A 24476-nucleotide genomic window follows, 5' to 3' on the forward strand; every position below is an offset into this window, starting at 1 on the left:
GTGTTCCTCCCTCTATTTGAACTTTTTTGCTTTTTTTTTTTACAAAAAATTGATTTTGAAAATTATGATGCGTCGTAATGCACAGTAGGTTTAATTCCAATTTTTTTTATACAATTGAACCCAAGTGACCCGATTTACTTATGAACTCAATCCAATGACTAAAACAAAACCTATAAGCCTATCAGCCATCTTTAACTATCCTCAAATGTAGTTATACTTAAATTTATGTATTTACTTTTCATTATTTTAATAATTAGGGGATAATTTTTTGGAATGTTATAGACATCATATAAAAGTATGATGAATTTTGAATAATAATAAAAATAAAAAATTTGAATGAAAATAATGCAGTTTATCATACTAAATGTAAGAAAGATTATTTGAATACATATTTAATTTAGAGAACAAAAATATTGTAATCATGAATCATGTTACATTGTGAATGTAATAATATATTTTTGTCATCATGAATCATGTTACATTGTGAATGTAATAATCTTTGTTGGTTAATAGAGTATTGTTAACTGTTTTTTATTTCAATTATGTAAAATGTACAGTATTGTAATCTTTTGAAATAATGTTTTTTTTTACACATAATATTTTTTTGAGTGAAAAATGCAGTCAATTACTTAATAAGAGTAAAGTACACATAAGAGCAAACGGAAAGAAACGAGAAAAACAAGAGCAAGTTATAATTTTTTTTCCCAGATCCCTGGACTTGATTAGATACTTTAGAAAACTAGTCGTGACAAAAAAATAAAACAAAATAATTGCCAGCATGTTTTTAATAAAAGCAGTCATTTCCTGCATTATTGCAGTGGTTTACTGAAAGTAGTCACTTATTACTTTAAAATTGCCATTTACTTTTGAGTTATCATGGTCATTTCGACCAAAAAAATTAATGTCAAATATGCGAGAATTAGAAAATGAAAAATAAATTCCTCTGAAATGAAATGGGTGAATAAAAATTTGGTTTCACAAAATATAATAATAACAACAGTAAGATTTTAAAAGACTTTTTTAATATTAAATTTATGTACAAAATTACTTTAATATCCCTTTACAATTTATAAAATTGTAATTTTTTAAATCGTCTTAGTTATTGGTGGAACTAAATTTGTAAATACTCCCTCCGTTTAAAAATATAAAGCATTTTTAAGAAGTTGGATGTTCAAATATGTAATGTATTTTTAATCTTTTAAGGTATAATCATTATTTTTTTTCAAAAGTACCTCTATTAATAATGACTTTATATTTATTGTAAGGTATTTAATAGAAGTAAATATGAAAAAATAAAATTAGTTTAAAAGTAGGTAACAACTTTATCGAGGGGTGAGATTCTGTTAAAAATACTTTATATTTTTGAATGGAGGGAGTATTATAATTAAACTTATAAACAATATAAAATTAATTGTATTTTGCTGATAGATGTTGTGATTGCCTAAATTGTTTTAATCATTGATGGAATTAAACTTGTGACTACTTATACTAATTTTGTAAACTATTTAAAATTATTTAAACTTTGCTAAATGAAGAAAATTGCTCATAGAAAGTTGTGATTTCCTAAATTATTTTACTTATTAGTAGAACCAAACTTGCAAATGCTTATATTAAACTTGTGAATTGTATAAAATTAATTGTAGATTGGTGCTAAAATAATTTCTTACAAAAATTTAATTCCAAATAAATCTTTTGAAATCTCTCTGTCTTTATCACATTTCATGAAATTAAATTACTATTTTTTTTTACATAGGAATTTATCTGACATTCTCTTTGAGAATTACTCTATTTATGGTGTTCTGTTTTTCATGTTTAAATTTTAAATTTGATTCATTTGTGATTCTCCCTTTTTATGTCCTTGGATGTGGGACTGTCTATGTATTGATAAATCTTTAGTTCAATTCTCTCTCAAAATAGAGAGGATCTAATGCCCTGCCATGGAAACAAAGCTATGTCTGTTTGTATATATTGTTGATTGTTTGATTTGTTGATGGAATGAGATAGAGATTATCACTTCTCAGTTTTCACTCCAAAAAAAAAAAAATGACATCAATAACCAGCCGAGAGAGGTTAGTGTCCTCCGGATTCGGCCTCGCCATGACCGTTGCCGTCGACTGTTGTTGTTGAGGGCGGCTATTCCACGTCGCATAGTTCCACCATGTCTTGTCTATTCAGGACGGCTGCTTCAGAGTTTCATTTCAAACGCTTCAGATGGAATCCTCTCATTGTTCGATCTTTCTGCACTTCTTCTCCTGGAGAAGCTACCGGCCTCTATGGTTTCCCCCATCTGAAGACTCCAAAAGGTTTTCGAAGATTCGTTGACGAAGCTATTGAAAGGTATTCAACATAAAATGCTCGCGTTAATCTGGTAGCAAAGTATATGCCCATTTAATGAATTGTTTCAGAGTGAAGATAAGAAAAGAAGTGCATGTTGTCTTGAAGTTCCTTTTTTTTTTTTTTTTCCTTTTTTCGGGGTAGCTACTGAGTTGGACTTTGGTTTCAATTTCTTTGCGAGAGCTTTGTACAGAAGAAGTCTTGCCGATGGGTTTAGCTATTGCAAATTTGGAGAATCAAGTTACACTAGAAAATTAATTAATGCAATGTTATTGATGAAGTATTTTCTCTTTCAATTAATTGATGATGTCAATTGTGTTCTTTTCAGGTCTGGGGAACTCATTGCATGCATTTCTACCACGGCATCAACTGCAGAAATTGTTCGGGCAATGGATGAGATTTCTGACACGGTGTGCTTCAATTTGGAGGCTTTGAAAGTTATTTATATGTATTATCTCGTGAGCTTTTGGATTAATACTGGTATTTGATGTGTCAGGTCTGTTCTGTTGTTGATTCTGCAGAACTTTGTAGGCATACTCATCCGAACAGGTTCTTTTCAGTCTTTGTTTTCAATTTTATAAATTGGGTCTTTTACTTGTTCACAGTCAGATTTCCTTGTACATTAGTTATTGATAAGTTCCTTGGCTATCTGATTAATCATTTTTCTTCAAGTATGTCATGCTAGATTTGCACATCACTTCTAAACATGTGCACATGATGGCATATGAGTTTAACTGAATCTAAATATGAACCAAATTAAGATTTTTCTTTATGGCTCAAACTTTTTACACCTTGTTCACTTGATGTACGAAATTTTTTTCCTTATAAATTAATTATATTTTTTGGTAAATCAGGGAATTTGTTGAGGAAGCCAACAAGGCATCGATGAGAATTAATGAATATCTACATGTGAGGTGATGGGTGTTGGTTACTTCTGGCCTTTTGATTCTATTAATGTCTGTGATAAGATTAGGTTAATTGTTTCAGTTCATTGGGTAATTCATAACTCCTGTTGAAAGGAGCCAGGAAAGAGGTTTATATAAGTTTGAGAGATAAAACCATAGCTCAAGAAAAAGCAAAGATCATGTATGGAGTTTAGGATGGTGTCATTGTTTCACTAACAAGCACATTTTTCCATAAATATGTTCTTGGAGACTGTGACATGCAAAGCCAGTAATTTGGGTTAAGCCTGAGTGCCTGACAAGCTAACCCGAGTAATTGCAAAAAATCTTGGGGTCAGGTTTGGGAGTTTAGAAAATTTACTTTATTTCGGGCTTATTTGAGCCGCCTGAATAAGTCTGAAGAAATCCATACCAAGCTCAAATGCCTTAATTCTTTTTTATTATTAACGAAATAAAATAAAAAAAGATAAAGATAAAAAATTTAATTTTTTATGATAAAATTGAAATTGGCTAAAAAAGGAAAAAAAAAAAAAATTTAACAATTTGAGTATTTAGGCCAGTCCAAAGTGTTAGGGTTGGCTATATAAACTTTTTTATATGTTCAGTTATTTAAGCATGATACAAATAACCCCGGCCTGAATAAGTTTGATTGCCTGAATTACCGGCTTTAGAGATGTTTATGTTAATGGACATATGAAGACTTGGACAATAAATTGAGTGATCATGATGTAGATTTAAATGTGTTCTTATAGCATTATGCTGTAATTTCGTCTGATGATGGTGGAGAAAAGAAGAAACCTTTGCTTGTTGCCTCACAAGAGTCAATTACCTTGTGCCTTAAATTTGGTCTAGCAAACTGAGGCCATTTCATTGAAAGAATTAAAATTTTATTGTTTCTGCCAGAATGTGTTAAAGCTATTTTCCATCAAAATGGGCATTGAACTTTTCTTGAGTTTTGTAGCCCTGCAATTCTGAAGCAAGGACGCTGTTTTCATTGGCTTGGTTGAAACAAACAGTAGTATGGGTGAATTAATGACTGGTATTGTTTTGTTTAGTGTCAGTTGACAATATAGGTTTTGCTTCTTAAATTGTCATTCAACCATACTATTCATGGAATGATGGAATAAAATAAATGTGATAAAAGTTATGACTTCAAAGGTCTACGGCCTAAATTTATTTGAAATGAGGTTTGCTTGGAAGTGAGGCCATATAACTTGTTGTGTGGGTGCTTTAGGTGAGAAATTGCAATTATATCTGGCCTTAAACATCCCTGGAAAGGGTATAAATTTTGAACAAAAATATTCCATTTTTGTCTTTATTGTATGAAGTGATCTAGGTAGCCAACCTCCAATGAACATGGGCAGCATGTCCATTCCATTTCACACAGATTCTATTGCTAATTTAAGTCAGATAACTTGACTGCAGAAAAGTATATATTATATTGTATGCATCTCTGTGTTTATAGATTAGAATAAATGATTTAGAATTATTAAGACTTAAAAAGGCTTAAACTTGCTTGGAATATGGGATACTGCAAAGTGCAGCTAGAATTGGATTCATTGATGTTACTAGAGGGTATAACGAACTGCTTGAAATTTGATAAGTCACCAAATTGTAAAAATAATATGCTTGTGCCTGCATTGAAAAATGGGAAGTAGAACCACGTCTTTCCTGAGGCTAATAATTATGCAGATTCACTAGCTAACAACAGTTTGGACTTCGGATCTCTTTTTAGATGCTCATTTCTGGAGTAGTGTTCCTCCATGTCTTGGTCTAACCTTTAATTTTGATCTGACTGGGACTTGCTTGCTTTCATTTACTGTTTTCCTATTCTTGGGCCTAGTGTCCTACTTGTATAAAAAAACTCAAAATTTTCAAAGAGGAAACTTATTTGATTTAGTATGAACCCAATATACACTGAGATATGGAAGATTCATATTTCTTACTCTAAACATTTTGGAGTGAGAATGGTTAATCTATGAAATCTATAGTTTGCTACCACAGCCATAAGGGTTTTTCATTGAATGAAAGTTGGAAAGAGAAGTATAGACATATAGGGTATAATGCTTCTATAAAATGGATAATGTGATCAATTTAGCAAGTTATAACTATTAAATTCCTTTATAAAGTTGGTCTAGCTGCTCTATCAGCATCATCATAAGAATTCTTTTGTACAGTTCTTCCCAGGTCCTATAACAACAACAACAACAACAAGCCTTTATCCCACTAGGTGGGGTCGGCTACATGGATTGCAAGACGCCATTGTGCTCTATCATTTATTAAGCTTTTAGAAATATTATTAATTAAGAGATCACGTTCAACAACTTCCAAGAGTGTTCTCTTAGGCCTTCCTCTACCTCTCTTAATCGGACTCAAAGTTATATGTTCCACTCTTCTCACTGGTGCCTCCCTTGGTCTTCTTTGTACATGCCCAAACCATCTCAACCGATTTTCTACCATTTTTTCCTCAATAGGTGCCACCCTCACTTTTTCACGTATGTGCTCATTTCGAATTTTATCTTTACGTGTATGTCCGCACATCCATCGTAACATTCTCATCTCTGCTACTCCAACTTTATGCTCTTGCTGTCCCGTTAGAGCCCAGCATTCACTACTATATAACATTGCCGGTCTGATAGCAGTACGATAAAACTTTCCTTTAAGTTTATTAGGCACCTACGGTCACAAATAACTCCTTTAGCTTTTCTCCAATTAAACCACCCAGCTTGAATTCTATGTGAAATATCTCCACTGATTTCGCCATCATTTTGAATAATGGCTCCCAAATATCTAAACTTTTCCACTTGAGGTATAATTTGATCTCCCAATTTCACTTCGAAATTATTTTCGAATAGTCCTTTACCAAATTTACAATATAAATATTCCGTCTTACTTCTACTCAGACGAAAACCTTTCGACTCCAATGTCCTCCTCCATAACTCAAGTTTGCAATTAACCTCTTCTCTTGTCTCTGCTATAAGAACTATATCATCCGCAAAGAGCATACATTTCGGGATTTCCTCTTGAATATGTTCCGTCAAAACATTTAAAATCAAGTTGAACAAATAAGGACTCAGAGATGATCCCTGATGTAGTCCAATCTTTATAGGAAAATCCTTTGTTTGACCACTAGGCGTTCTTATACTAGTTTTTACCCCCTCATACATATCTTGTATGGCTTTAATATAAGCAATCCGTACTCCCTTTTTTTCCAACGCTTTCCAAAGCACTTCTCTTGGTATACGGTCATAAGCTTTTTCCAAATCAATAAAAACCATGTGTAGATCTTTATCTTTACAACGATACTTTTCCATTAATCCCCTTAGTAGATAAATCGCCTCTGTAGTTGATCTACCTGGCATAAAACCAAATTGATTCTCAGAAATACTTGTCTCCAATCTCAACCTGTGCTCAATTACTTTCTCCCACAATTTCATTGTGTGGCTCATGAGTTTAATCCCTCTATAGTTAGTACAATTCTGAATATCTCCTTTATTTTTATAAATAGGAATTAATGTACTTCTCCTCCACTCATCAGGCATTTTCTTGGACCGTAAAATCACATTAAATAACTTAGTTAACCATCTCACCCCTTCTTCACCTAAACATTTCCACGCTTCGATAGATATACAATCAGGTCCGTTAGCTCTACCATTTGCCATTTTCTTAAGAGCTTCCTTTACCTCCTTATCACGTATTTTTCGATAGAATGACAAATTTTGTTCTCCTTCACCAGTTACTAAATCCTCCAAGTTACTAGATGAATCCTCTCCATCATTGAAAAGTTTAGAAAAATAAGTCTCCCATCTATTTTTAATTTCATCATCTGTAACTAAAATTCTTCCCTCTTCATCCTTAATACACCTTACCTGTTCTAGATCTCTTGATTTTCTTTCCCTACTCTTGGCAATCTTATAAATATTTTGCTCTCCTTCCTTCGTCTCAAGGTTCTTATAAAATTCTTCAAAAGCTTTGGAACGAGCTTCACCCACGGCTCTCTTAGTTTCCTTCTTAGCCATACGGTACCTCTCCCAATTTTCCTCATTGTTACACAAATGTATGGCTTTAAAACAGTTCTTCTTATACTTGATTTTGTCCTGTACACTATTATTCCACCACCAAGACTCCTTATCTCTCGGACCAGAACCTTTCGATTCTCCCAAAACTACTTTTGCAACCTCCCGTATCTTTTTAGCCATATCCTCCCATATGATGTTAGCACTTCCCTGAGAATCCCAAATTCCTTTATCCAAAAGATTTTGCTTGAAAATATCTTGCTTCTCACCTTTTAATTGCCACCACCTAATCCTTGGTGTTACTACTTGTCGACGTTTTTGGATTTTACTCATAATACACACATCAAGGACTAGGACCCTGTGTTGTGTCGTTACAGCATCTCCAGGGATCACCTTACAATTTTTACAAAGTTTTCTATCTGTGTTCCTAACCAAAAGAAAATCAATCTGCGACCTTGAGGCTCCACTTTTGTAAGTGATGAGATGCTCATCTCTCTTCTTGAAACAAGTGTTGGCAATTTTAAAATCATATGCCAATGAGAAATCAAGAAGAGTTTGCCCTTCATTGTTTAGCTCTCCAAAACCAAAACCACCATGCACCCTCGCATACTGACCAGCTTCCCTCCCGACATGCGCATTAAAGTCTCCTCCAATAAAAATCTTTTCACTCTGTGGTATGTGTCGAATCAACCCCTCCAGATCCTCCCAAAATAATTCCTTAAGACTGGCTTCTGTCCCGACTTGCGGCGCATAAGCGCTAACAATATTAACAGTCTCACGTCCAATTATCATTTTTAAAGAAATAATTCTGTCTCCAATTCTGCTAACTTCTACAACGTTCTTCTTCCACTCCTTATCTATAATGATGCCTACTCCATTGCGTGCACTTACTTTTCCTGTATACCAAAGTTTGAAACCTTGAATATCCTTAGCTCTTTCTCCACGCCATTTTGTTTCTTGCAAGCAAAGGATATTGATTTTCCTTTGAATCATAACCCCTACAACCTCTACAGATTTACAATTTAATGTCCCAACATTCCAAGTACCAAATCTAATTTTGCTCTTATGGACTAACTTCTTTAGCCGCGTGCGTCCAGAATGACGCGGTAGCCCTTGCTCATTTAACACTACATCCGGGCGCCGATGCAGCGGCTCTAACTCACTTATCACTGTACTCGAGCCATGCAGCGCGTTACTTACGGGCAACGACCTAGCATTAACATTATAACGTCTATTGTCCATGTTCATGATAGATTCAACAAATTTTTACATTGGCTGTTGATGGCCTAACACAACCCTCCTCCTTTACCCGGGCTTGGGACCGGCTATAAACATAGGCGGAGTTAAAATTTGCATAACCTAGCTGAAGGAGTAGTTGTATTGTTGTGACTCTTCCTAAGAGTAAATTTCTTTTCCCCTAATTTGCATCAAAGTCAGCAAATGAGTGTCATGCATTACCAACTCTGGGCCTTTATGTTTCTTAAGCTTCTGGATTGAAGAGGTCCTTGACGTGTTTACATTGCCTTGGTGATCAAGTTTTCACGAGTTCAATACTCCTCCCTTTTTTCCCCTATTTAAATTAAGTTTCAGTGCACGATTGGGTGGGTCAATGTCTTTCCCATACTTGAAATTTAAAGCCCTTTCACTGATGGGAAGCAATGAGCTTTCATATATCAACTTAAGTTTTTTAACTGAAGCTTCACAATTCTCACATCACGGCTATTGGCCATCCTACATTTAATAGTTAGTTGTAAAGTCTAAAAAGTTAGTTGCTGAAATATTTGGTTAATGCTTTGCTGTCTCAAAGTGGAAGTGTTCTACATGACATTTCAAGGATTCAAGTATTATGAAAGTGGAGTTGTTTAAACAAAATTTCATGAAAGGACATCTTTTGCTTATGTAGGAATATATTTCTGTCAGCTATGGCGAATAACCAATTTGTACTTTTCCTATCTGCTTAACAGTATCTCAACACAAATCATGTTCTTTATGATGCTGTGAAGAAAGCTGAACAAGGGGATCATGCTCTTTCCGCTGAAGCTCAAAGGGCAGCCAGGAACTTACGTGTGGACTTTGAAAGGGGTGGAATTCATCTTTGCACTGGTAAATGCTGCACAGTATCGTCTGATCTTTGGAGAAAATCTTTTATCTGTTGAAAGTATCCCTATGGTGCACTTTGTTTGCAGGGAAATTAGACCGAGCAAATCAGCTAAATTTTGAAATTTCTCAGCTGTGCCGAGAGTAAGTTTGTTTATAATTGGCATTTGCTGTTTGATGTTGACCATCCTTCTGCTTGTGGTGCAATCTTAAATTACTTTTCTGGAGTGGTGTGAAAATACTGTTCCTTAAACTCTTTTTCCCATTTGTCTATTTTTCTGTCTCTTAAACACAACCTAATGTTGAAATATCTAGTATGTTCTTCTTCCACTCCCGCTCCCAAATTAAGTTTTCTTATCATATTCTGAATATCAAACTGCTAAAAAGGAAAGGAGAAATGATAAAACAACCAAGACTGTGTAGCCCATAAGAAGTGCTTTGGGCATAACCAGGAACATCAAAAAATATCATGATCCATGCTAACCTGTGTTGGATGATTAAGAAGGCTACTCAATCCTCCATAGTCCAATATGCCAGCAAGTGGGATGACTTAAGATAGGAGGAATCAGCGTGTGGGGAGTTTTTGACATCACAGCACTGCTGCCATGAGTGTGTTCATTGATGGGTTTTGAGTTTAAACTAAGGGTAATTCTCTATAAAAAGACTTAGTGGAAAAATCATTTATCCATTTCAGTATGTTTTCATTGAAAAAGTAGCCAAAGAGGACCAAGCTGTGGTGGGGAAATGTCAGGCCAGAGCTTGTTAGAGTAGTGGTCGGACTATAGACCCTAAAGACAAAAACAATCGAAGCCTAAATCTTCCCTCAAACCTAGCTGTAGAAAGAGAAGAATAATCTAATTGAGGTCATTCGGTTGGTTAGCTTAGCATCCTTTGTGTCTATATATTGGTTGTACAACTAGTACTAGTCCATGCTATCAGCAACCATTGCATTTATTTAACTTGTCTCTCACATTCAAGCAATTCTGATTGCTGACAAATCAAAAGGATGCGATCCATTGGTGACCTTAAAACTATTTTTTCCGTAAGTTTTTATATCTACGTAAAATATTGTGATATGGTAGAAAGAAGAGAGAGAGAAACAGAGGAGTGGAAGCGAAGGAAAGAGAGAAAAGAGAGAGAGAGAGAGAGGAAGAGATAAGAGACGAGAGAGAAAAGGAACCAGATAATAGGGAGAATTGAACTATGTTTCTGCATTTTCAATTTAGCATAATATCTAACTACACTTAGGATCCCTTACGTAGGCTCCTTCATCCCTTTATTCTAACAGAACCTAACTAAGTAACCCCCAATGAACTAAACTATTTATTCTTTACATATCATACTGTCTCATCATAGCCTCTCAGGTTCCTTTTGGCACAAGTATAATATTGCCTTACTTTCTAACATCATCAAATTATGTACTGTCATATTACAAATCCTTAAAGATGACAAGCACCACAAATCTGCAACTTGAATTAAATTACTTTAAAATTTTGAGGATGGGTCAAACAGAGATTTATTGCATTCTTAAGCAGTCATAATTTATAAGACTATGCAATGACCATTCTGGTTAATCAATTCAAATGATACCATTATGTCATGATTATAGTCTTTATTTGCCCTTTGTGTCTGTTACTAATTTCTTTTGGCAAAAGCTTTTCATTATCTTAGTCTTGAAGGGTAAATCTACTTTCTTTATGCACATTTATAACCTATTGGAATCTTTCTATGATTCTTAAATTTACTTCATGAAATATTTTCTGCAATTGATTGAGTTGGATATACTCATGACATGTTTCCTTCTGAGTTTTGTAATTGTTGAAGTACTTTGTTCCTAGAAAGTGAAATCATTTCTCATCTAAATCTTATATGTTTGACCTTGCTCTTAATCTGTAGGTTTACTGAAAATATTGCCGCAGACCCAGGATTTGTTGACATATATCCTTCGGCCCGCATATCCAAACCCTTGCATTATCTTGCTAAGCCTATCTATCGATCAACATCTTTGATATCAACGGATTTGTCAAGGTCCGGGGAATCCATGAAAGAGAAAGGATTCCGGATAACAACAGACCCACAGACTCTTGCTTCTATTTTGCAGTTGTCACCAGACGATGAGGTAGCTTAGATCTAATGATTTGGAAATATGTAATTTCCCTATTTTTTGTTATTTGATTAGAAAGGAGTATTCAATAAGTTTTGATAAGGACTATCTAGCAAGTTTAGATAAACTTGAAAAGCATTTGCAGTCATACCTAATCTTTTTAGCAATGGAATATATACTGTGGGTACTTTTTTCCTGGTCTTCTCAGATGAACTTATTTTAATGATCTGCTTTTCCTTTTAGTAATAATCTAATTTTATGTGTTTCCTTCCATGTCTATCTTCAGCTTAGGAAAATGGCATATATTCAAGGAAATTCTGTCCCATATGCAAATATTGATGTTCTCAAGAGGCTTATTACTGCTCGACATGAGCTAGCTCAGGTTTATGTCTCCATAAACGCTTCTGACCCTATCTAATAAGTCATTTGGCCTGCAATATAGCTTCTTCAGCATTGTCTCTTGTATGGTTTTTCATTTTATGATTGTTTAGTGCATGTGATATTTAGTGCCTTGTATACATTTTTATACTAATAGCTATGTGAACACTAATTAGTTATTGTGCTTTTCTATAAGGTGGTTAGATGTGTTGTAGGTGAAAAGTCTCCATTTGAAAAATAAACTAGATAGGATGCCATTGTTATTGACTTCTCTAATGTCAATAACATAACTTACTGATTTTATTATCTAATTTCTTGATCCAGATAATGGGCTGTCGATCTTATGCTGACTTTGCCTTAAAGCCTAACATGGCTTCATCTCCAACTGTTGTGATGCCATTTTTATCTGAGATGAGCAAGATGGTCCGGCCAAAGGCTGATGAGGTGCAAGCTTCTTCCTGGACATGGTTTCTATGGCAAGGTGTTATTTTCATTGTGGCTTGTGCTTATAACTTAAATAAGTTTCTTAAACAATGTTAGGAGTTAAAGTCAGTTGGGAATTTCAAGAAACAAAAATTTGGCAAAAGTTTCGATTTAAAGCCATGGGATGAGTCATTCTACACATCAGTGATGAAGTCCTCTGTTTATAAGTTGGACTCTTCGGTAAATTTCCTATGTCTTCAGTTTATGGTTTTGTATTTTGTATACCTAAGTTCAGATTACAGTTTTATATATATCAGCTATCATATGCAGGTTGTAGCATCATATTTTCCTTTGTCACAATGTATAGAGGGTTTGAAAGTGTTGGTGCAATCGTTGTTTGGTGCAACCTTTCATAGCATCCCTCTGGCACCAGGTGAATCATGGGATCCCCAAGTGCTGAAACTGGCTCTTCATCATCCTGAAGAGGTATTTGAGTAATGATCAGAAATCTTTCTTACCTAGAAAACATTTGTAAATAACTCATAAGAATCATGATAAAAAATTAAAAACCCTTGAGTTGGCAACTATAATGTTTCTAGAGTTTTAATTTGTTGTACAGACCTTATATTCATGAGTGTGGAGTATATAGTCTATCTATTGATTCACATTTGATAAATTCTACGTTAATATATTGTTTTACTTCTGGACGCTTCTATACGTATAGTTTATTTTCCCTCATCAATCTAGGAAGAAAATGAAGGAAAATGATGAAGAATGGGAAAAGAATATTTGGAGTGATATGTATAATTATTCTTAAATCAGAGACTAAGCCATCAATTAAGGGTTAAATTAGGAATACTTATTTATTTCGTTTTTTTTTATTGCCCCTTTGGCTTGCCTGAATTTTGTTTGAATATAATTTCCTTAGACAATGTCATTTTGTCTTCATATTTCTTGATTGTTGCCATATTTTATGATCTTGGCATTCTTGTGTTGCATAAGATCTAATGTGTGCAATGCCATTTACATTGTCACCGATGGTTTTTCATATTTTTACCTCGCCACATTTTTTGCATTGGTCACCATGAATGTACAAATACACTTTTTTTCAGGGTGACTTGGGATATCTATACCTCGATTTGTACTCAAGAAGGGGAAAATATCCTGGTTTTGCTCATTTTGCAATAAAAGGGGGTCGCAAGATATCTGAAACAGAATACCAACTTCCAGTATGTGTACAATTCTTTATTTCGATTGAGGCGTAGAGCTAAATCTGTGGTTTCTCTCCTAGTCTCTCATATGCTGTAAATTTATGTTTTCAATATCTTTATCTGCATTTTTTCATGGGAATGTCAATGAAGGTGAGGATTTGGGAGGCCACAAGGAGACCCAACTTAAGGCATTATAAGATAGTGCCTCTAGCGTTACTACTGTTATTGTTAATGTTCTTCCATGAAAGAAGAAACTGTAATATTGACAATTTTACATATTTATACTCTAAAATTTGGAAGGTCTTGTACCCCAACAAGAATATTACACAGAACAAACATAGTTTTGTAGTTTTTGAGCCAAGAAGTAGTGGCACAGAAGAAGGAATTTTGCATACAAATCTCTGCTCTTAATAACCCACCTATATTCATTGCATGATTTTCAGCATATCAATCTTTATACACTTCATGGTTCTCGTTCTTTTTATTCACCTCTTCCCAGTGGACCTCCTCTCCTTCCTCCTAGGCACGAATATCAAAGAACCCCCTGTCCTGGAAACAATGAAGAAAAATAATATTAAATTGTACTTTTTTTTTTCATGATTTAGGACTGAAGAGAAAGTCAAAACCTGACCATTCCACCTTATTGTAGCAGCTCTTTAACTAGCCATATCTATATCAATAGTTGTTAGTCTTATAAAAGTATTTACAATGCTGATGATTTAACATCTTTTTGTTCATTAGAGATATATGACGAAACTGGAACTACCATGTCAAAATGGCATACGACAATGTGTGTATGCCTGCACAAAGAGATCATCACGTTAACCTCCAAAGTTTGGAGCATCTTGGTTTTCATAGTTTGTCTTATCCATCCAATTCTTAGCAAGCAGTGTACATATATATTTTGTTGGTGATTTGCCTGTAGCAATTACATATTCTTTTATAATTGTTTTGTGCTGGAGATGAGATTATTATTTATTTAATTTATTTTTATTTTTGCATATCTAGGAACTTGTGACATTTGGCTAATCTGCCTATATATAGTGCCTGGTGCATGGAGTAAAATATACTTGAGAAACTGTTAATGCAAATCTCTTTCATCGAGATCTCCGGCTAATGTATTATTATCCTATGATAGTTGTTTTAAATTTAAAAGTTGGTCATGTTTAACTTGAAAAGCACATCTTGCTGACTAAAATTCATGACTTACGTTCAGATACATTCACTGGTTTTAGAGGTTGCTTTGATTCTGTAATTTTGCAGGTTGTGGCTCTTGTTTGTAATTTTCCAGGGTCAAGTAATCCATCGACTGTAAGGCTTAATCATTGGGAAGTAGAAACTCTTTTTCATGAGTTTGGACACGCTCTTCATTCATTGCTTTCAAGAACGGTATTTTCTTGAACTTTTTCTTTTTCTATGGGGGGGATTGCTGCTTTTATAGAGTAATACTTTATTTGATCTTCCATTCTCATCTGGACATAAGGACGCATCTGTATGAAGTGAAGTCAAAAGCAGTTTATTTTTGGGCATTTGTCTGGGTTATGCAATGAAGATATATATATATATATAATATCTAGTCATTGTTAACTTTTCTTTCTAATGTCTCTTTAGTTGTCTTGAAGTGCTTCATAAACAGAAGCCCCTCCATGGTTGAAGACCAAATTGATGTATATGCTTTTAACAAATTCATTACTGTTGTATTTAGATTAAGTAAATGGTTCTTTGAATAGGTGATTAAATCATTAATTTATGATAGATCGATTATTCTCTTGTTGATTAAAAGCTGTATAATAATGTTATATTAACTATACCGTGCAATTTACTGATATCATTACATTACAAAGGAGAGGTTTTCTTGGTCTGGCATTTTCATGTAGTGGTTTTGATTTTTCTTGATTTAAGAGTTGCATTAAAATATGAAATCAATTTTGATGATTAGCTGTACTCAAATGTTGTCAACCATAAGCAAGATATATTGACTAATTTTTTTAATCTGTCATTAATGTTTCTCATCACATATTCTGATGTCATGACTGTGCAGAATTACATGTTAGGGGGAAAATAAGAAAACTTCGTGATTTTGTCTAAATAAGAGTTGGAATTGGAATTTTATTGATACTGCAGTACTACTATTTTATTTGATGCACCAAAATATTTTAACAAGCATTTTTAATTGATCATTACCTGAGGAGAAGCCCAAAAAACCCAATTGTTTCCCTTTCTATTGCTAATTAGTGTACCTTCATCATTTCATCTTTGCAGGACTACCAACACTTTTCAGGCACCAGAGTGGTTCTAGATTTTGCAGAAATGCCATCAAATCTTTTTGAGTGAGTAGAACCTTGTCATCACTTAAATGATGAGTAGAGTGCTGCAAGAATTTCGTTTTTGGCCCTTTAGCTACATCGATAAATGAAAATATTGATACAACAACAACAAACTTTATCCCACTAGATGAGGTTGACAAATGTAACATTGATAAACGTGATTACATTTTTTTTTTTAACTACATCATTATTGGTATTGGTTGCTTCGCTTTGAAGGAGTGCATCTGTCTATTATTAGAGACCAACTTCGTTTTCTCTTTCAAAAGTGACATAATTTGACTGTAGGGATAAGGATAGGAGATGAGAAGAATGAGAGAGATAGAATGCTTAGAAATCTCAGCCAACTAACTAATGATTTCTCTTGAATTTATAGGAGAGGATGATGAGAAAACAGAGGAGAAATTGATTAGTGTGCGAGCACTAGTCTGATCTGTACTTCTTATTAAACTTCTAGATACAAGCGTAATAAAATTGGGGATAAATGCTGGTGATATGCGTGCTCTTTAAATCTCTTGAAACTAGCAAATAAAACTGCTAACATACTTGCAAAATATTCTTAAATGACATAATAACAAGATACATTAAACTAAACATCAAAGCCTCATGATATTTTGTATTTGTCCCATGACATCCAACACTCCCCCCCCCCCACTTTGAAGAATGGATAATCACCATTCCTTTCTTTTTCACCAAGTTTTCTAACTCGCATTTGCGATAGAGCTTTTGTTAGTGGATTTGCTACATGTTGTTTAATAGGAGCATGAGATCAACTTGTGACTATTCCCCTTGATGAAGATCCTTTCTAGTACCACATGCTTCACTGTACATAAGTTGGGTTCTTCACAATGTTAACGGTGGCCTTGCAGTTAGGAAGAACTGTCAGAGGTTCCGTCGTTGGGATTTTTAGCTGCAAGTGAAGCATTTGATTCAAATTCCCTCATAGGTGTTGGGATAATGCCTTATATTTTGCCCCGGTCCTGCCTCTGGCCACCACTGGTTCCTTCAAGTCACCAAATTGCCCTTGACATAAAAGTAGCTGCAATAGATCTCTTATCTATTGTGGAAACTGCCTGATCAGCATGTATGTCAACTTCAATGTCTTGAGAAATCTCCATATACAATTCCTCTTTTAGGTTGCCATTAGATAGGTGTTTATGAAATGACACTGTCATGATTTGCAGCCTGACGAGGGGATTTTGTGGGTGCTGAACTTAGCAACCAGAGCAAAAGTCTTTCGATAATCAATTACATGTTTGAAGCCTTTTGCTACCAGCCTGGCTTGATGGCAATTAAACTTCCATTTGAATTGTATTTGATGGTGAAAATCGACCTACAGCCCACAACTTTCTTCCCTATGAGCAAATATGTGATTTCTCATGTCTTACATTTCTCCAAAGCATTAAATTCTTTTGGGATATCACTTAGCAGAACTCAGTGCTTCATCTATATGTTGGGTATTTTTTCATGAGATATAATTGCCAACAAGAGCACGATAGTGAGGACATTACGCAAAATAAGTGTCAGAAATCTTCAACTATCTTAACCCCAACTTTAGAAGCTGTTTCTATCAGCCAGAGTCACGGAAATGTCATCATTACGTGGGGCAAAGTTTTCAAGGTTGAAGGGTTTATTCTTCTTGTGGTCAATGGCTGTAGAGTCAACTACCCAATTTACTGTCGTGAACCCTGGAGTTTAGAGCCAGTGATAGGGTTACTTTTGTTAGCAGTTAGTCTAGCAACGTTACTTCTGGATGGCTGCTGTAGTTGGCTGCCAGTTAATTTGTGTGGCATCTCTAATCGCCTTATTAATTCTCCTGTGACAACTTTTTTTGGCTTCTAGTGAATGGTCTTATTTCTTTAAACATCTAATTCTCTCAAGTAGACATTAATTTTTTCCTTAATGCATTTATATTTTATTTAGAAAACTTCTGTTTTAGATGTTACTAAGAAACTGGGATTGTATATCCCCTGATAATATTTTGTAATAGATACTATGCATGGGATTATCGAGTCTTGAGAAAATTCGCTAGACATTATTCAACTGGTGAAGAAATCCCTCAGAAGCTTGTGGAGTCGATGCAGGGTGCTAGAAAAATGTTTGCTGCAACTGAATTGCAACGCCAGGTGTTCTTCTCTTCCTGTTTTGTCATTTCCTTTATGTCCTGGTGGTATCCTTAATGTGTCATAATATGTCTGTGAGGAAGAAAAGGAAAACATTAACCTCATGTAATTTGTTCAAATTTCCCGTAGATCTTTTATGCCTTAGTTGACCAGAGCCTTCATGGAGAACAGTCATTTCCTCTGAGAGACACTAGCTCTATTGTTGCTGAATTGAAAAGGGAATATACTAGCTGGGAACATGTGGAAGGCACACATTGGGAGGCCCGATTCAGTCATCTTCTCAATTATGGAGCAGGTTAGAAATTCCGCTGAACCCTTGGATCATGATAAACCTTGAAGGCTTGAATCGTGATGTTAGCATATCAGCAAATTAATGTTATTTTTTATCGACCTATGCTTCAATGTCGAAGGTTGTACAAGCTTTGCTTCAGCAAAATTAATGTTACCTCATGTTAAATATTCCAATTTCATGCTTCAACGTCGAAGGTTGGACAAGCTTTGCTTATCATTTGTGGGATAAATCTCTACATTACCCAATCCTCCGCAATAAGTGACTCTGAATCTGATGTTTTGACGTAATTAAATTTTTGTGAAGTTTCAAATCTGATTTGATTGTCACCTATGCATTTTCACCTCAAGTCTTTAATCATTAATTTTTTATGTTGATCTTCTAGTCAGTGGTCCTTTTAGCCATGAACGAGCGCTCTTATTCAAAGCAAAAATATATACATTCTCCAAGGAGTCTATCCGAGGCCCAAATGAAGAGTCCTTCAATCATTTATGCCGAACTTCTAGTTCTCTAAAATACTTAGCCAATTCTGTTTTCTTTTTCTTTTTCCTTTTCATGCAGGATATTATAGTTACTTGTATGCCAAATGTTTTGCTGCTACTATTTGGAAGAAGTTGTGCCAGGATGATCCACTATCATCAACTGTTGGAACTGTTTTAAGGACAAAATTCTTACAGCATGGAGGAGCCAAAGAACCAGCTGCTATATTAAACGATCTTGTTGGGGATGGGATTTATAGGCAGTGTAATGGAGGCATCATTCCTGATATTTCTAGTCTATCTGATGAAATGGAACTGACTGTAGAATCTCAGTCGCAGGCCCTTCTATTGTAAGTTGAAATAAACACTTAAGATTGAAGTCTTTGGCGTCGAGGGCAGAGATAGAAGAGACTTGTAGCAGAGGCGGATTAGGATTTTTGTCTGGAGGATGACAATAAAGTCCCAAAACTTGAAATATATGAGTTACGACAGTTAAGTCCCTGACAAAATGTTTTAAAAAAATATGTTGCAATTATTGATTCAAACAGGAATATTAACCACAAACTGATAGTTATATTTATTTGCGGTTAAAACTCTTGAATTTATGATTATCTAAATCAATATTTACAATTGATTTTTCAGAAAATTTTGTTAGGGACCTACTTGTTACATATTCATTGTTTTGAGATTTTAACATCATTTCCCCTTTTCATTTTGTAGGCTTATCATTGGCTATTTGAAAAAGTAAAAATTTTGTGGATATCAAGTTTGTGAGTGAAGCCTGGTTTGTTTTTGTTTGTTTGCCTTTTTTTTTTTTTTTTTGGCAGGGGAGATTCAGTTTGCTGATGGAGATGAATTCATTCTGAGTTATGTTCTTGGGGAATTTCATTCATGGGCTTTCAAGATAGGATCTGGATGATTTTTGATCTGATCTTTATAACTGAGTAGCAGTGGAGGATATATGTTGTCTGGACTCTGGAGTGAGATCATATGCCACCCCTCAGCTTATTAAAATTTGTTAAGTGTATAATTTAAAATTTTGATATTATGTTATAATCTTTGTAATTTTGAACCCATTTAGCATAATAAATTTATTGAACCCATATATTTGTTTAATACTTTTGGTATTATAATTTAAACCCTTTAAATCTAGACATGTGTCTTTTTATTATTTCTTTTATTTTTCATTTGTCATTAATTTTTAGTTATTTGCCCAACAGAAATTGTCGTTTCCCATTTTCAAATAGTCACCGTCCTGTATATGTTACATTTTAATGCTGAAAAAGATGGTAAAAATTATAGTTGGTAATTTGGGTTAAATACCCAAATGTGTTAAAAAAAAAAAACCCATATAGCAAGCTGACTCGAATATTTAAATTTTTAAATTCTATTTTATTTTATTTTTTTATTTTAGTAAATTTCAATTTTATCTTAAAAAATTAAGATTTTAATTTTATTTTATTAATAATAAAAAAGAATTTGAATATTGAGGTTAAGCTTATTCGAGTTCAGGCTTAGTTTGAATTTTTTTAACTTATTTCGATGGCCATAAAAAGCAGAGTAAAAAAAAAATTAATCTCAAATTTGATCTTGAAATTTTTCATGCTTCTTTGGGATGGTTTGAATTATCAGTTCATGGAAAGGCAGTTGTAATTTTTTGTTGGGTGAGAAGTCATTCCTTATTATATAGTGATTGGCCTCTATATGTTAACATTTTATTGATGAAAGTAAGGTGGAAAAGTACCTGTAATCTGTTATTAAGTTTCAGTCCTTTGCTTAAGAGAACTTGTCATCTTCTAGTCTTAAGTAGTCACTGTCGTCCATATATTTTCATCAAAATCAATGTTAGACAAGTCCATAAGGACTACACTCATGTATTGAAAACCGGATCGGACAGGTCGGGTCAACCCAGAAACCGATAACTCGATCCCTTGTCCGGTCTGGGTTTACCCTTAACCCGGTGAGGGAGTGAACCGGCGTAACCCGGTCAACCCAGGTTCAACTCGATTATACCGGATTATTATTTTTTCAAACTTTTACTCCTAAAATGACGTCATTTTTTATTTTTTTTTTCATTTTTAATTTTTTAGAGCTCTAAGTTGGAAATAAGATAACAAAAAAAAGTAAAATTAAAGTCAAAAAATAAAAAATTAGAGGCAAAGCATGCTAAGTCCAAAAATATAATATTTTGTTATTGTTAGACTTTTGAGTGATTAGATTTGGTTGAATGTTTTTATAATTAATGTCTTTTTATTTAAATTGTATTATTTTAATCATGACCGATTTGCCACCGATTTAACCCCGATTGAATCACTAACCCGTGACCTAGTGTCATGACCGGTGCAATTTTACATACCTTGGACTACACAATAATTGTCACATTTGGTGGATTTTTTTTTCTATTTGCATATTTTAGGAGTATTTTTTTGTTTTGTCATTCTCTCTTATTTTTTGGTTGAAAAGAGTCTATTTTGTAAAAAGTTATGTTTGTTTAAAGAGAAAATATCATTGAAGGGCTCTTGAAAGAATTTAATATCTAACAAATAAAGTTTTAACAAGTAAAATTTAAGTTTAACAAGTATCTAATTCATTTAGGTCCTTATTAAATATTAAATTCTTACAAGGATTCTTCCTTCATTGATATTCTCTCATGTTTTAAACTTTTAAATATAATCATAATACATTAAAAAAGATTTTTGATTTTTTTAAGATGTTTTGAATATTTTTTAAAAATAATTTGATGTGATAGATAAGAGAAAATATTGTAAAAATATAGATATACATGAAGATGTCATAAAATTTTAAAATAACTAAATAATAAATTACTTTTTATAAACATAGATCCTCAAATATATCATAAATCTAAAAATCACTAAATAATAGTAGTTACTTTTCATTGTGGTAAACAAATATAAAATAATTTCAATTTTTTTTTATAGAATCTCTACAACTTTTTATAAAATTTCTAGCTAAATTATCTAAAAAAATTTTATTTATTAATCTTAAACAAACCTTTCCCAAATGATTCTAATTTATCATTCATCACTAGTAGGCAATTGAAAATGAGACAAAGGGCAAACATGCTTTCGGTGCAGCCAATTAACAATACAATTTACAAAACAAAATAAAAAACACAATATTTTATGAACAACTTTGAACCAAGAAAAATATTGGCAGTATTTTAATTTTTTATTTATGTGTGTAAACATATAAATATTATTTTTTATTTAATTATTATATGATCAATTTGACTTCCAGTTTAACCGGAAAAATATTGGCAAATCTAAATACTCACTGTTAATTAATACAAACACAACCTCAAATACTTCAAAATTAATCATCATCGCTAGTAGGCAATTGAAAACGACACAAAGGACAAAAATGCTTTCGCTGTAGCCAATTAACAATACAAATTTTATGAAACAAATGAGAACAAGGCATAAGAACAGCTTCTTCATCAACTTCGAAACCTTCTAAGCAAATCGAACAATCATTATTACTTAACCTTTCATTGATCTCTTCATCAATCTTCACTTTCTCCAGACCTTCAATGGACGATTTACTCGCGGGATCCAACAAAACATGATCATCGTCGTCGTCATCGTCGTCATCGACATCGACATCGTCATCATGTTCATGTTCATGTTCATGATCATTATCATACCAGATGATATGAGCGACATGAAGATCAACTCTCAAGTACAAGTACTTTTTGTTTCTGTGTGTATTATCAATCATGTTTCTTGCAAAATCCAAGATTTTTGTCGCTGCTTGGCTGCGAAAGTTTCCATGAATATCAAAACTAGAAAGTATAGAGTCTATTTCTTTTTCTATGGAGCTCTTGGAAATGTTGAAGAAATCAAATCCAGAGGAACATGCATGAACACAGGTTCTTCTCTGGAATACCCAGTTGCTTCTCTGAACTGAAACATTGAAATATTGATCATCGGTAGGATGATCAATAACGACACTCTGATTGTAGGGATCAAAAGAAGTACTCATTACTGTTTCTCGTGTGGAAACTAAACACTGGAATCTAACAATATCTTGATGATGAGGATCCATGAAATATACAAATTAAAGTAGAGAGAAAATTAGGGTCTCTTGTTCTTGATAGGCTGAGAGGATATTAGACTCCGCACGTTCGGTGGAGGAAAGGAAAAGTTAAGAGAGTTTAAGAACAGAGAATAAGATACTAAGGATTCGAGGAGTTTTTATAAAGGAAGAGATAAGAGGAGTGGAAAGATTAGGATTAGAAGACAAAATATAAATAATATAAAATATAGGAATAAGTTTTATTTATAAATGGATAAATTTTTTATCCAATAGATTATCTTAATAGATATTAGATAAGAATTTAAACGCTAATTATAAATAATTATATAAATAAATCAAACTTCATATCTCATTTTTAAAAATAATTTATTAAACTCCATAAGTATAAGAGAGGGCATTGATACACACACTCCCTCAATTCAAAAATATAAAGTATTTTTTGAGGGGTTGAATATTAAAAAATATAATACATTTTTTAGTTTTTTTAACATGTAATCATTGCATTTAGTTATTTTTTTTTAGAAGTGTTTTTATTAAATAAATTACTTTATATTTATTTTAGGGTGAAAACACTTTATTAAATAGGAGTAAATATGAAAAGATTAAGTTAGTTTGAAAATAAGTAATTACTTTTTTTGTTGTTGTTGTTGTAAGATTTGGTTATATATATATATATATATATATATATATGATGTGTTAGCCATTTAGCTGATAAGTTCGGATAGAAGGAAAAAAATTGACGTGATACTCTATTTCCTATTCAAACAAATTTTAATGAATACTGAAGAATAACGGTAATCAAAATTTTAAATACCGTTTTCACAAAAAAAAAAATCTTAAATACTGCTATTAAAAAAAGGTTTTATAATGTCATCAAAAAAATGTTTTACAGTATTATAGGTTCGAAACTTTATTTTTATAAAATGTTCATTTTAAAATTATCAATGATTCTATTTGGAAGCTAACAAAGGCCTATTTAAATAATAAGAATGTGATTTGTGTCTCATAAAAGTATAGGTTTGAATTCCATTGTCAATTTGAAAATGTTGTTAATGGATAATTATTTGAGAAAAGAAAATTTATCCAAAAAGAATTAAACCATGATCTTTAGAAAAAAAAAAAGGCAAGAAGTAGTAAGATTAAATAAAATTATGCAAATTATTTCCCTACTTGAGTGACCATAATTATTTAAATTATTTAAATATTATAAAATTTGTATTTGAGAAATTATGAGTCTTCTGTTAGCGTCTAGAGTGTCATTATGTTAGTTTCTTGCTAAACGGCCTAATTGCACATTTATTTATTTTTTTATAGACATGATCAAAAGTTACTATTTAATCTCTTGTGACAAAATTCGTAATCTTATTGATAGTAATAAGAAGAGGGTGGTTCTTGGTTATATCACATAAGTGTGAGACCTTTTAAGGAGTTAAAATAGATATTAACTTTAAAGAATTTATTATCCTAACAAAGGGTAAGACCTTTTTATGATACTCAAGAGCTAAGTTGCAGTATTGGAGTAATACTTGATGTTTTTGTCATTATCACATATTACGCCCTCATAAGAGGTAGCTTCATTGATATTAATTAAGCCATCAATGTCAAGTATTGTCTAGCAGGGAATCTTTTGCTTGAAATATACAATGTTCCAAAGACATTTTTTTGAGTCTTGATTAACGATTGAGATCATTAATAATGTTTTGGGGACAAATGAAGGTGATATCTCTATCAAGGAAGTCA

The 24476-nt window shown here is 33.1% G+C and overlaps 2 protein-coding genes across 2 annotated transcripts; one reads left to right on the forward strand and one right to left on the reverse strand.

The window, feature by feature from the left end:
• The first annotated feature begins 1919 nt into the window (after nt 1-1919).
• On the forward strand, nt 1920-19832 carry LOC129315210 (mitochondrial intermediate peptidase, mitochondrial). Its single transcript, XM_054958779.1, has 18 exons — nt 1920-2337; nt 2663-2744; nt 2831-2883; nt 3189-3243; nt 9217-9355; nt 9439-9493; nt 11246-11468; nt 11740-11835; nt 12156-12275; nt 12372-12494; nt 12585-12740; nt 13367-13483; nt 14729-14854; nt 15728-15795; nt 17780-17915; nt 18042-18207; nt 18763-19030; nt 19508-19832. The coding sequence occupies exons 1-18, from the start codon at nt 2159-2161 to the stop codon at nt 19524-19526; spliced, it is 2181 nt and encodes a 726-aa protein (XP_054814754.1). The 5' UTR covers nt 1920-2158; the 3' UTR covers nt 19527-19832.
• Nucleotides 19833-22013: 2181 nt separating this feature from the next.
• Nucleotides 22014-22682, reverse strand: LOC129316560 (probable E3 ubiquitin-protein ligase RHG1A). The gene has a single exon (XM_054960978.1). The coding sequence runs from the start codon at nt 22680-22682 to the stop codon at nt 22014-22016; it is 669 nt and encodes a 222-aa protein (XP_054816953.1).
• Nucleotides 22683-24476: the final 1794 nt, after the last annotated feature.

Source organism: Prosopis cineraria, unplaced genomic scaffold (genome assembly GCF_029017545.1).
Source record: "Prosopis cineraria cultivar Desert tree isolate PC_DT_omini unplaced genomic scaffold, ASM2901754v1 PC7, whole genome shotgun sequence".
NCBI classification, from domain to species: Eukaryota; Viridiplantae; Streptophyta; class Magnoliopsida; order Fabales; family Fabaceae; genus Prosopis; species Prosopis cineraria.

Coding starts and splice junctions, on each gene's coding strand:
- LOC129315210 (XM_054958779.1), top strand. CDS start 2,159: ATGTCTTGTCTATTCAGGACGGCTGCTTCAGAGTTTCATTTCAAACGC. Junction 12,741..13,366: donor CTCTTCATCATCCTGAAGAG/GTATTTGAGTAA, acceptor ACTTTTTTTCAG/GGTGACTTGGGATATCTATA. Junction 14,855..15,727: donor ATTCATTGCTTTCAAGAACG/GTATTTTCTTGA, acceptor TCATCTTTGCAG/GACTACCAACACTTTTCAGG.
- LOC129316560 (XM_054960978.1), bottom strand. CDS start 22,682: ATGAGTACTTCTTTTGATCCCTACAATCAGAGTGTCGTTATTGATCAT.